This window comes from Terrapene carolina, unplaced genomic scaffold (assembly GCF_002925995.2).
Source record: "Terrapene carolina triunguis isolate 2854851 unplaced genomic scaffold, T_m_triunguis-2.0 Scaffold95, whole genome shotgun sequence".
In the NCBI taxonomy this organism is placed as follows: Eukaryota; Metazoa; Chordata; order Testudines; family Emydidae; genus Terrapene; species Terrapene triunguis.
The window spans coordinates 4,671,997-4,684,894 of record NW_020664446.1 but is presented as its reverse complement, the minus strand read 5'-3'; the positions used below and the strand labels follow the sequence as shown (position 1 = coordinate 4,684,894).

Sequence of the window (12,898 nt, the reverse complement as noted above, 5' to 3'; positions counted from 1 at the left end):
CAGCTCCCACCCAGGCGGCGCTGTCCAGGATACTGTACCATGGACTGTGTGTCGTCCTCTTCCTCGCTGTCTGAGCTCTCCTCTTTCCGATTCGATACTGGCACCTCCAGGGCATTTAAACCCTCGTCCCAAGTGAAGCCACTAGAAACCTGCAGCCTTGGAGCCTCCGCACGTTTTGTCTCCTGCTTGAAGGAGGACAATAGGAGAGATCACTTGTTTTATATTCCAGGCTTCTCTTGGGAGCAGGTACAGCTGCTGCCTGCACCCCGCCTTGCTCTAGCTTGTGCATTGTCCACCAAAGTGACACCCGAAATTCCCCACCACCACGCCCCTGTCAGAGTGACTTAGCCATAACAAACTGGGTCCATGGAGGGAGAAGCAGTGAGAAAAACAGGCTCACTGAAGAATTTCAAGAGATTTCTGGAGCAATGAGAATAAATTGTTCACATTTACAGAGAAATTTTCATCCTGAACACCCCATCCCCCACCCCCAATTATGTTTTCTAGAGATAGCCATCACTTCATCCACTACTGGCATGCAAGCACCTCTGGGGTGGAGCATGATGGCTGTTTGACAACACAGCAGAGTAGAGCAGGAAATAAACATACTGTCGCTAGTTGTAACTGCAGTTAGCCCCCAGATTGGATTTGGCCAGGCCAGTGGAGCTAACACCCCTATTCTTGTGGCAGATGACAAAATATCCAAGTGGCCAGAAAGGCGAGAGAGACTAGGAGAATCACCCACATCTCTTTAGCTTCCCTTGAAGGTCTCCCTTCCCAGCACTGACCAGACCAGCCCCTGCTCAGATCAGACCAGATTCCCTGTAATCTTTATTACCCAGTTTAAAACTCCCTGCATCACCCCAAGGTGATGGCTTTTTGTGGGAAGAATGGAAAGCACCAGGACTCCAGTTCTGGATTTCAGGGCTCTGGTTACAGTATACGGAGCTGTCTCCCTACAGGCCATTAGTAACCAAACTCTTAAGGAGCCACGTGCCTGCTAACTGTTGAGGCAGGTCCTTTGTTATGCACAGCGAGGAGGAGTCCAGCTCTCTTATCAGCGTGTAAAGAGATCCAGTAACCACACGCAGAGCAGGTCAAAGCCAAAGCGCTGACGCAGCCTGTTGCCTTCATGCTGCTTATCAGCCTGGTAGAAACTGGCATCTCAATGGGCCTCACAGCCATGTACCCTGCAGCCGCTTATTCCAGGCCCCCATCGCAGTCACCCTCAGGCAGTCCTCTGCCAGCCACCCCGAACACCCCTTTGCTTGTTCATATTCTCCTCTTCAGAGCTCTGGCTCTTCCTCTGTATACTCTCACCTTGGATTTCCTTTTATTCTCCTCCTCATCTTCCTCTTCCTCCTCCCGGCAATAGACCTCAATGCCGCTGTCATCCTCGTCCGTCAGGCGAGCTCGCTTTTTCCTTGGCTTCACCTCCTGCAGTGAAGGCGGGGGAAAGGGTAAGCCATTGGAAAGAGACTTTAAAAGAATTCTATTTTAAAGGTCAAACACTGGCTACAGTCAGAGAAAGCAGAGGCCTTGGAATAACGGTCACCGCCTTCCCCAATCACCCAGAGACACAAGGTACAACATGAGTCACAACAGAAAAGTCATGAGTGTGGCAGATGGTCAAGCCAACTATTATGGGCCAAATTCCGGCAGGTGCTGGGCAGAGGTGCCTGCCAAAAAACTTGAGATACAAGAACATAAGGCAGGGGACCAGTGATTTTCTTCCCCAAAACACACACACTTGGGGGTGGTGGCCAAAGGGAGTTGTCTAGAGGGGTGCATGCAATCCCCACTCCCAGTGTGGCACTCCATCCCCGTGCAGTGGTGGCTGGGCCACATATAGACATTGATGAGCCTGCTACATCGTTGGCTATCAGAGGTGGATCCTTTAGCTCAGGCGGTTGAGGCTCAAGCTTTAAGATCCAGAGGTCCCAGATTCAAGCCCTCTTTGTTAGCAGTCAGACACCCCCATTCATACAAAGTGATGCTGCAATTCATGCAGTTCTGTCTGTGGCAGAGGAGAGTTCTGGACCATAGTTCTTTTTTCTATTCTGTAAAAACTTCATGTTAGTTTCCATTAAAATGAGCTGAATCTTTATCACCCATAGCGTCCCGCTTTGAGGGTGAAGCAGACAGAAGCAAGGGGAATGCATTTCTGCCCCTCCGCTCAGCACAAATCACCCACCCCAATCTGGGGTACAATCCCCCTGCGTGCACGTACCTGTTCGCCTTCCGAGACTCTTCTTTTCCGTTTTGCCTTCAGCTTCTTGAACTCCTCTCTCTTCTCCTTCCCCTCGTCTGTGTCACAGCGCGGCAGGCCCAGCGACTCGGGCAGGACGCTTGGCTTCCCAGTGTCCTCAGAGAGGAGGGAAAGCTCAACATGGCTCTCTTTATTATTTACGCTGCGGCACGTTTCCAGGGGGAAGAGAACAGAAAATCAGGGATATTCCAATTGCTGGGAATGCTGCCAGAGCTTTAGGAACACAGGACTGGAAGGGACTTCCTGGGTCACGGAGTTCAGTCCCTTGCTACTGCAGGTAACCCACGTAACAGGGGCCTGTCTCCACCCCCATCCTCTTCCCTGCAGAAATCGCCCGGACTCCACCGGCTGGGCTCTCAGTGACACTTCATTTCGATTCCCCTTCACCGATATAACCTCAGGCCCGCATGCTCCCGCCTAGTTACAATATTTGCTGAGTTTTTAGCCCACTCAGCAGGGCCTGAGGGGAACAGAGATCTCCCTACTCGGAGGCCCCTGTCTGACTGGAAGCAGCTAGCCCCATTCCTCCCTCCCTGCACTTCCTTCCTGGGCCTCCTTTACCAGCCCTGGGCTAATGAGGCCAAATGAATGTTTAGCCCACCCAGCCCATGAGATAATTACCCCCAATCAGCTTCTCCTGGGCCCTAATTAGCATCTAAATGATCAGAGCGCGGGCTCACCTCCTCACTCTCTGCTGTCACATAATTCAGTTCATAAACTAAAACCAGTTCGGTTGTCTGTCCCCATTTCTCCGAGGGGGAGCCTGCTCCAGAACCTCACTCCTCTAATGGCTCGGAACCCGCTTCTAATTTCCAACCTAAAACGTATTCACAGCCAGTTTATTCCCCTTTATTCTAGTGCCAGCATTGTCCTTTAGCCTCGATAGCGCTTCTCCCTCCGTGGTGTTTACCCCCCATCCCCCGGACGTATTTACAGAGAGGAGTCAGAGCCCTTCTCAGCCTTCGTTTCACCAGGGCTTGTCTGGAGAGCGAGTTAGTGCTCAGCAAGCGGGGGTGCAATCCGCAGTGCACCAGCCTGCTACGCACTAATTGTCCATGTGGACCCTGCTACCGTGCACTAAAAGGTCCCAAGTGTGCACTGATCTACTCCCGTGCCAGCTTGCCACGTATTAACTCGCCATCTAGAGGAGCCCTTAGCTAAACAAACCAAGCTCTCCTAGTCTCCTCTAGTAAGACAGGCTCTCCATTCCCCTGACCATCGGGGGGGCACAGAAGCTCGTCCCCCCTCGGAGCTCGATCTTCCCTCCCTTCACCCTGCCCCAGCCCTGGCCCGGCAGGGAATCAATCTTCCCTGCCTCTGCAGCCTTGGGGCCGGAGAAGTTCTGTGCCCCCCGATGGTAATTGGGGGTGCCCCTGCTTGCCCTCCCCTTGCCAACTGTTCTTCTGCCCCTCCCCATTGTCCCCTCAATCTGCCAGTTCATTGGGGGGCCTCCCACCTACCTGAGGACCTTGGCAGTGAGGAACTTCCCCTCCGGCATGTACTGCTCATACAGGGATTGTTTCGGTATGAAGAAGGGGACGACTTTGTGGAATTGGATTCGGCCCACAACTGAGCTGGACAAACTGAGAAGAAAGAGTCAGAATCATACGTTGGCAGCTTCACCTTAACGGCAGCTATATTACAGGGCCTGGTGCACGTCACCAAACCACCATCACTACAGGCAGCCTCCAACCCTGGCGAGACAAAGGAGCAGAAGAGAGGGAGTCCAGCAGGTCAGCCTGGAGGGACATTGGCAGAGCCAGACGGGCAGGACGGGAACAGCAGAGGATGTTGCAGGTCGGGATTGAGGGACACTGGGGGAACTGTTTATAGGACGCTGTCATGTCGTACTAAGCTTCACAAGCTTACAAAAAACACCAACCATTCTGACTTACAGAACGAAATCCACTTGGGAAAGTGGCATTCTGTTGTCAGAGACGCTGCAGAAGTTTGAATTCTAGAGCTGTAAACACAAAACAAGCATGCACACACAGACCTCGGGCCCACACGGCCCACTGTACTTCTCTCGCCACGTGCTACTCACCCACAGAACACGCCCGACTGCTTGACGGATCTGACATAGCCTCTGACCAGCTGGCCTTCCCGAACATCCTCAACACATGTCAGTTCAGGATCTTCCACTCTGTTTTTGCTCTTTGGATTTGTCCTAGAAGAAAGAGGGGGAAGGAGGAAAATCCTCACTGCAACTGAATGGTCTGTACTCTGCTGGGTCCTGAAAAATCAACCCAAACTGCTGGAGACTGGAAAGCAATGATCCCTTTACGGCGTGTGAAGGGCCAAGAACATCCTTGTTTCTCCTCCCGTTTATTGAAGTGCACACTCTGTATCTTCTTCCAGCTACAGAGTGTACACAGCACTATACAGCAATCCATGTCCCTGTACTGTGGCTAACCCCTTGGCCTGGTATACTTTTAAAATAGTGCCAGAAGAAGGGGCAAAGGCACTGATTGAGGTTGTATGAAAATTTGGGGTTTGTGTCCTCCTGCCCCAAAGAGGCTTTAACCCAGCCTCCCATCATGTGCATTCATGTGTCCGGCAACCTGATCTGTGGACACAATCGGGTACTCTGATGCCATCATTTGTGTTTGCCATGCACGATTGGCACAAAGTGAGACAGACTTAAAAAGAATCAAGCTCTTAATCTGCCATTTCTTCTAAAAAGTAAAACGTCCACCTGCATTTTTGAGGTTAAATGTTTATGCTGCCAATTCCGCCATGGGAAACCTTTTTTTTTTTTTTAAAAACTAGGTCTACATAAGTTCACTGGAGGAAAGGTAAATACACAGAACACATATACACATGCAGCTGTGTGGACAGAGTTAGAGGAGCAGGGAAACTCAATCAGGCCTAAAATGCTTATAAATAAAATGTGTGGATGTCTATATTCAGAACCAGACATCCTCACCTTCTCCAGTACACAGAAAATCCTCTATGCAGAATGAACAAACAGCGTCCAAAGCGATCTTCATCTCTTACAAAGTCTCAGCGATCAGGCTAATTATGTAATCTGAACACATGCAATGGGCTGGCCTAGTAAATATGGGTTTCAGGGTGGGTAAAAAACTGAATACCAAGTTTCACTGCACTTTTTACCACTCTCAATGCAAAGGCACCTACCTGGATTGCCGGAGAGATATTTCTATTTTGTTGTCTTCATTGGATAGGACACAACACCTGGAGATGTGGGAGAGGCACGAAAACGGGAAACTTTTGAACAGATTAAAAAAAAGCCACGCCGAGAGGAAGCAGAGAAATTCTTCATATAGCAGCATTAAACGTAGACGGTGCACTAAGAGCCCAGGGCTCTGAAGCACGTACAGTCTACTGCAGACCAGTGAGATACAACGATTTAGGAGATCAGCGGAGAAGGTTTTGTGAAAGAAAACAACCTAGCGACCTACACCATAGTATCTGAGCATCTCACAATCCTGAATGCTCACAACACCTCTGTGAGGAAGGGAAGTCATGTTAGAGGTGGGGAAACTCGGTCGCAGACACACCATGGCCCAGATTTAGACATTTAGGAGTGTAAATCCTATGGGATTTTGGCTCCTAAGTGCTTACATTCTTTTGGAAAATGAATCAGGCTCCTAGATCAGTTAGACATGGCAACACTGAGCACAGCAGCACCTAAATACCTTTTAATATCTGGGTGTAAGGAATATTCCCTCTAATTTTTCTCATGCACATGCGGAATGAATTTTGTTATGTGCACCAATATGGAGGGGATGTGTGGCAGGGGTGGGGCCGAGGGGTTCGGAGTGTGGAAGGGGGCTCAGGGCTGGAGTGCGGATCAGGGCTCCGGCTGGGGGTGCAGGCTCTGGGATGGGGCCAGGGATGAAGGGTGCAGGGAGAGGGCTCAGGGCTGGGGGTGTGGGCTTAGGGGTGGGGCCAGAGATGAGGTTGGGGATGAGGTTGAGGTGCAGGCTGCCCTGGGGCCACAGCGGGGGGGGGGGGGGGGGGGGAGGGGGGGGGGGGGGGAGAGAGAACGAGAACCCCCCCCCCCGCCCCCTCCCCCTGCAGCAGCTCTGGGGCTGGGGCTGGGAGAGAGGTGCCTCTCCCTGCTGAAGCCCTGAGCACCTTTGCAGCTCTTGAGAGGCTGCTGCGTGGCAGTGCAGCTTAGAGGGAACTTAGGGTGTACGTGATTTGTCCAGCGTCCTGGGAATTAAACGCAGGTCTCCCAAGTCCCAGATTAGCACCCTAAGCACTGCAACACCCTTCTTTAAGAAATGGGTTCTGAAAAGGGGACTGAAGGAAGCGGGCACACAGGAAGCAGGCAGCTGCCCCAAGCAGATACAAATGTAAGGTTACAACCTTCTCCCCTAGAGGAGCTGAAGAGCCATATGCCCTCTAACTCTTTACAATTTGCCCCGGAAGGGGTAACACTCCAGCTGGAATGCAAGGAAAACCCCTCAGTGCTGCTGCCAAACCAAACCACTGGGCATCTCGTCACTGCTGAAGGATTCTTCCAGCCCCCCACTTGAAGAGGCAACAAGAGACTTCAGGAGAAGAGGAGACTCTCTGACCTGACAAGCTTCCCGATGCTGAAGTTCTCTAGCGGCTGCTCAGTGTACGAATCGCTCAGGTGAAAGATGCTGGCTTTGCCGGTCTTTCCGAAGGGAAGTGCAATGGTGAGGCCGATGTGTGGCGTCACCTTCGTTACGGTGCCCAGGGTGATGGTTCCTTCCGCCAGCGAATGGACTCCTGCCAAGAGCACGGGGATTTCAGAGGGTTATTTCAGCCGGACCCCACAAAGGGTGGAGATATTCCAAGCTTGAACACTTGGGGTAAGGGAGTCAAGGAGGTATGGCGTTACTTCCCCAGTCACCTACCATCCCCACAGTCTTTTGGCCATGTGGGGCCTGCGCGGCTCTCTCAGTTCACAATCCCTTTTGTAACAATGATGCCATGTTCAACCATTCACAACCCTTCCTCCCAGATATGACCGTGAACCCATTATACCCAGATCCCGCCCCAGTAATTGGTGAACAGCTTGCGAGCCACCTGGTGTCTGATGGAGATCAGTCAGAAGCCAAGTTGCTTCAGAAGAGAGCGGAGACGAGGACTATGCCTGACACACCTAGAAGGAGAACTGCTGCTTTCGTCTAAAGGTTTGAACCTCTACGTACAGGCTGAGTCTGAAAACCAAAACACCTTGAACTCTGGATCCAGATTCAGGGTGTTAGTTCTGCCCAGGATAAAGACACAAAGTTTGGCTCTGGCTTGCAGCGTTCTGATCCCACGGTTTCAGTTCAGGACCATTTCTAGTTGCTGAGCAGATGGTGGAACTCTAACAGGAAGTTAACAAGGCTTTACCATACCTGTAAGTGACAGGCAGAGGTTGGTCTCAGAGGCATCTGTGCCAGTCACTGTTGCAGATAAAGCTTGGCCATTCTTGAAGCTCTTTTCTGGATGCTTTAAGACCTGAGGGGAGAGACACCTTCGCTCATTACCAGGGACTTCAGCCACTGATCTTGATTTTAACCAAGGTAATCTCAGGACATTTCAAGATCTACACTTGGCATTATAGGCATCTTCTGGGCATCTATTAAACCCTGGTAAAGAAATGGCACTGTGACGCTGGATAAATCTAGCGGTAAACACAGCGTTTCTTACTGCTCACGTTTTAGGGAGGTAGCCTGGCCCCATGGAAAACAAAACAGAACACTGGACTGGGATTCAGGAGACGTTGGGTCTATTCCCAACCCTGCCACTGGCTTGCTGGGTGACCTTGGGCTAGTCATGTGCCACCCTATGGCTCAGTTTCCCCATCTGTTAAATGGGGATAATGATGCCGACATGCTTTGAGATCTACTGCTGAAAAGCACTACATAAGAGCTAGCTATTATTACATTAGTTATCTTGTTGCCAATATGAAAAAAAGCAACTCTAAAGAGTCAGAGGATGCACAGTGAGTTAGTCTACAAGGTGGAGGAGAGAGAGAGAAGGGTAAAAGGACTCGGCAAGGAACCGATTTCCAAATATTTTTATTAAGAGGCAAATAGATCTGATTTGTTCTGCTAACGATCTGGCATTTCATTCGGAACCTCTGCAGTTCCCCTTTGAAAAGAAAAACAGCTAATGACGTTCACAAGCTAACGTTTCTCTAAAAATAACCAAGTCAACAATACTCATTATGAAGTAGCTATCCAGGCTGAAAGAGGAAGAGCATGCCCAGCCCCACCTGTGCCACCGGATCAGGAAGCAAAGAGGAACCAAAAGGTTGGAGGCTGCTTGAGACACTTTTGTGTTTGGGTGCTCACAGCCTCGTGTGTGCAAAACCTTTGTGCATTTGATTCTCTGGCGAGAACTTACCTTGGGGTTAAGGGAAAGCAGCAGCTGGGGAACTCTCCCTCGAATCTCAGGGGTGATCTCCACCTCCAGCCACGACTTTATGGTGTTGTACTGAGAGGGAACCAACCAGCCACAGAAGAGAAAATGTTAGACTTACAAGAAGCTTCATGGATTCATTGGAGAGAGAAAATTCACAGATCAAGGCCAGAAGGGTCCAATTATGATTATCTAGCCAGATCTCCTGCATACCACAAGCCAGAAAACCTCCCCCAGCATTTCCAGCCCTGATCCCAATCGCTTATTGATTAGGACTCAGAGACAGGAGAGGTGCTTCTTTGTGCTCTCAGAAGAGAGGAAGGAGTCTCCCCGAAGAGGGGAATCAGCGTTTGGAATTCTCTGCAGACAGAGATACTGACAGAAGCCACCTTACCAGAGAGGCTTTTTGGGTGGGAGGGAACCATGAATCGGCCCCAGTGATGTCTTGCTACTACGGGGTCTGCTGTTACACGGCAGTGATTCTCACACAAAGGCTCAGGTGTTCCAGCATCTGGCATATTTGGGATTGGGGCAGTTTTCCCCCAAAAGGACCTTCTGCTGGAGCACTGGGGAAGCGGGGGGAACATTGCACTGGGGACAAACAGGCTGTGATGCCAGCCCGTCTCCTCTGCTCCTTCTTATTTCCTTCTGTTGTCAAAGACTAGGGCTGGATTTTGGATGCACCGATCCAGCATTTTACTGGGGTGTCTGAATTTTTCAGACTATGGGCTGGAACCAGGCCCTACGTTTTGATAGCTGGTCCTTTCCCAGCATTTATTTTGGAAGCCTCCGAATCTCACCTTCTTCACAAAGCAGGTCACCGTCTGCCCAGATTTGTAGGGCCTGAGCCGCTCACTGGGACGGTCTCCTTCGGGGCTCAGAGCTGTGCCGCCATCCCCCTTCAGATCACTGTTCGCAAAGGGAAGAGACAGGAGCAGATGGAAAAAAAGGACAGTGCCAGGGTTCCAGCTCCAGGCAGTGCATGGACGCGTTGTGAATCCAGGAGACTGTTTATGATGATGAAATATCCCCCAGGCAGCATCCCTGTAAAGTTCATCCCCACTCTCTTTCCCCCCAGCTTTCTTCCCCTTATTCTGCACAGTGCAGGAACTCCCACAATGTAAAGCAAGTCCCCCCAGTGCAGAGAGAAGCACTAGGGTGTGGTTTGACCCATGCCCCACGCTAGGCGTGGTAGGCAGCTCAAGGGTGTGTTAGAGGAGCCGTAGGAGCCTTAACTTGTAGTGGCCAGAACAGAGTTGGAAAGAAGAAGGGAGCGATATGCTCATGTGTCCTGTTGTCTCGCGGATTCCTGGCTCCTGGCCTGTTCCTCGTATCCTCCGTAGGCTGGAGGGCAAGGGATCCTCTGCAGAGCAGAGCTCTGTGGCACGCAGGGGTTGTGGATCCCAAATGCTGCCACCCTTCTCCCTTCCCCAAAGGACCAGCACTTCCCCAGCAACAGCTGACAGGGTGGAATTCGGCACTTGGCACTTTCCATCTTCACGGCGTTTTACAAACATTAACCCAGGTGGACAGGAGGCGAGGACAGAATCTGCGGCTCTTACCTGGGTCGAATGCTGAGCTCTGGAACGGACTGAGTGAAGTGTGGATGGGTGATGGGCAAATACCTGCAACACAGGAAACCATTCAATTCCGTCTCTCTCCCCAGCCCGTTACCAGCCCAGCACAAGCCCCAGCACTCTTAAAACGAACAGCCTCCCAAGTTCTGAGGCTCAGCCCTTTCCTCACACCCGTCCACTCCAAAATGAGACACTCCTAGGGCACCATTCCCGGTGCTGGCTCTGTAACAGAGCCACTGCCGGAGCAGTCCTGGCAGCAAACCCTGGGCAGATTAGCTCTGCCTCCCAAAGCAGAGTTATCCTCTTTCTCGGCCTACATTTGAGGAGCCTCCTTCCTCATACTGGGATGCTGAAACGCGATCATCTGTGAGTGCCTAGCACAGCTGGTCATCTCAGACCGGAGTTTTTGGATAAACCTAAGGGAATAAGGTGCCTAAATTCCACTGAAATTAGATTGGAGTTGCAAGTTTCGTTACCTCTGAAATCAGGCCCTTAACTTCCACTTGGGACTAGCTTCTGCTCCATTGGAAGTCAAAGGGAGCTTTGACTAAGGCAGACCCCAGACTCTCTACCTGTGATCTAAGCCAGGGATAAAATGCCAATCTGCAGTGATGCAAGTATAATGTGCTAGCCCACCACAGTACTGAACACCCCACAAGTCGGGACATGGAACATGACAGGGGAAGATTCCCTTAGGGCCTCATCACCTCCAGAAGGCATAGCTGGAATACGAAATGCCTGGACGACACAGAGGAAGAGACCTGGTTAATCTGAACTAAATTACTACTCCACCGCCTGCTTCCCCTGGAAGTGACATAGAAGCTTTTTTTCTACCTGTGGGTCTTCACATCTCGGCCTCCAATGACCCGGGCAGTCACCTTCTGCCCAGCTTTCAGCCTGGATGTTGGAAAGGTGCCTATGGGGACTTCATCCAGGATCTGGGACGTGTGGATGGAGCCCGTTAGCTTGTCATCAATGGCAACTGTCACGTAGGTAGGTCTGACGGACTTCACCGTTCCCTTGACCACATCTCCGAAGCACAGGGAGTGTTTCACTGCAGCCAAGCCCTCCTCTACTGTCTCCGACTCTTTCCGGTACCTTATAAAAGCCCTTTTCTTTGCTGGGCCTTGCACTGCTAACAGGACACCATGGTCACCCGGCAGCACGGTTTTTAAGGTTACAGAGACAGCCTGTCCCACCTTCAGCTTCTCCGAGTCAAAACGGAACGTGTCATTGAAGTGAGAGGCCACAGGAATGGCAGTGAGCTGACCTGATTCCACCAATGAGGCAATGGCAAACTCTTCTGCTACATGCTGCACCACAGCAGGGTGCTGGGAGTTTTCCATTAACTGTCAAACAGAGACGGATGGTGACTTATCTGCAGGAACTTTGGATTCCAAGCTACGACATTCTTGCCCCTTCTCCCCGCCCACCGCCACTTGTGTGAAACGTTTCCCACCTGAGCATTATTTAAAATCCATTACCCAGGTACATGCATACCTGGCCCAGGGACAGAAACACACGAGACCTAATAAGAGAACACAAGCGAGACGTACCCGTTTGGCTTTTGGTTTCAACAGCTCTTCTCGAAGGGAGACGTGAACCGCTGATTTGAGGGCATCAACATGGAGAACCAAGACTCTTGCTTTTTGACCAGCGACCAAACTCTTGTCTATAAAAACAAGACGATTAACTGCGGATAGCCCCAAAGGATTTCTACCAGTCATGACCCTGGTGTGTGACAAAGCCGTGGGGCAGCATGCTCAAGGACAATCTGAGCTACTAATGCTACCATGCTAATAGTAAAACTGTTTTACAGTCCAGAGGAGGTTACTGAGTCAGGGAAGGACCCATTCATAATATGGTTACTACTAGCAGCCAGATGTGCAGTAGCTCATGTTTAAAAAAAGGATCGAGCCATACTTTCCCCCCATGCCACTAATGTGGGGGGAGTGTTAAGCTTTTCACTGGAAAAAAACAAAAACGACAGCCAACCTTACAGCAGGATCAAGTCAATTTTACAATAAATAATAATAATACCTAGCTTGTATACAGAACTTTTCATCAGGAGATTTCAAAGTCCTTTACAAAGGAGGTCAGTACCATTACCCCCATTTTAGAGTGGGGAAAACTGAGGCACAGAGCAGGGAGGTGACTCGTCCAAAGTCACCCAGCAGGCCAGAGGCATAGCTGGGAATAGAACTCAGGTCTCTCAAATCCCAGGCCAGTGCTCCTTCCACTAGGTAACACTGCCTGTCGTATGTATGGTTATCATTATTTTGAATTTGAACAAAATGTATACCCAGATTAGAAGGTTGTAACTCAACACAAATGGGTCTATTAAAAGGCAACAAATGCAGGCTTGAGTAAAATTTGCTAATACTTGTATGGAAACTTTGTATATGGTGTGCGTGTGTGTGTACGTGCACACACACTTCATATATGTTAGTAATGATAAAACAAAGTTAAAAACAGTCCTGAATGCCTAGGATAATTTTCAGTTCTGTTTAAAAACTTTTCTGGACTATTATCTGAATGAAAATTTATTTGAAATTGCAGTTTTGCTTAATAAAGTTACTTGAATCAAGAGAAAAATTATGCAGCAACTGAGCATATTCCAGCTCCTAGAGGAGGAAGGGAAAAAACTAAAAACTGTTCATTAATACTTTATCCTTCTAAAGCACCTTTCATCTGAGGATCT

General features: G+C 50.2%; 1 protein-coding gene across 3 annotated transcripts in view; it reads right to left on the bottom strand.

Annotated features, from left to right (window-relative positions):
• PDCD11 (programmed cell death 11) overlaps window positions 1-12,898 on the bottom strand; it is a 43,648-nt gene that overhangs the window by 6,379 nt on the left and 24,371 nt on the right. For 2 of the 3 annotated variants that reach the window (XM_026650877.2, XM_026650875.2), the window contains 13 exons: window positions 11,754-11,869; window positions 11,032-11,546; window positions 10,183-10,245; window positions 9,421-9,529; window positions 8,606-8,695; window positions 7,612-7,714; window positions 6,817-6,994; window positions 5,408-5,464; window positions 4,314-4,436; window positions 3,730-3,852; window positions 2,231-2,411; window positions 1,321-1,437; window positions 39-185 (listed from right to left, as the gene is read on the bottom strand). In XM_026650877.2, coding sequence (XP_026506662.1) covers window positions 39-185; window positions 1,321-1,437; window positions 2,231-2,411; window positions 3,730-3,852; window positions 4,314-4,436; window positions 5,408-5,464; window positions 6,817-6,994; window positions 7,612-7,714; window positions 8,606-8,695; window positions 9,421-9,529; window positions 10,183-10,245; window positions 11,032-11,546; window positions 11,754-11,869 — 1,922 coding nt within the window. The remainder of the gene's footprint in view (window positions 1-38; window positions 186-1,320; window positions 1,438-2,230; window positions 2,412-3,729; window positions 3,853-4,313; window positions 4,437-5,407; window positions 5,465-6,816; window positions 6,995-7,611; window positions 7,715-8,605; window positions 8,696-9,420; window positions 9,530-10,182; window positions 10,246-11,031; window positions 11,547-11,753; window positions 11,870-12,898) is intronic. The other variant, XM_026650876.2, reaches the window with a different exon arrangement.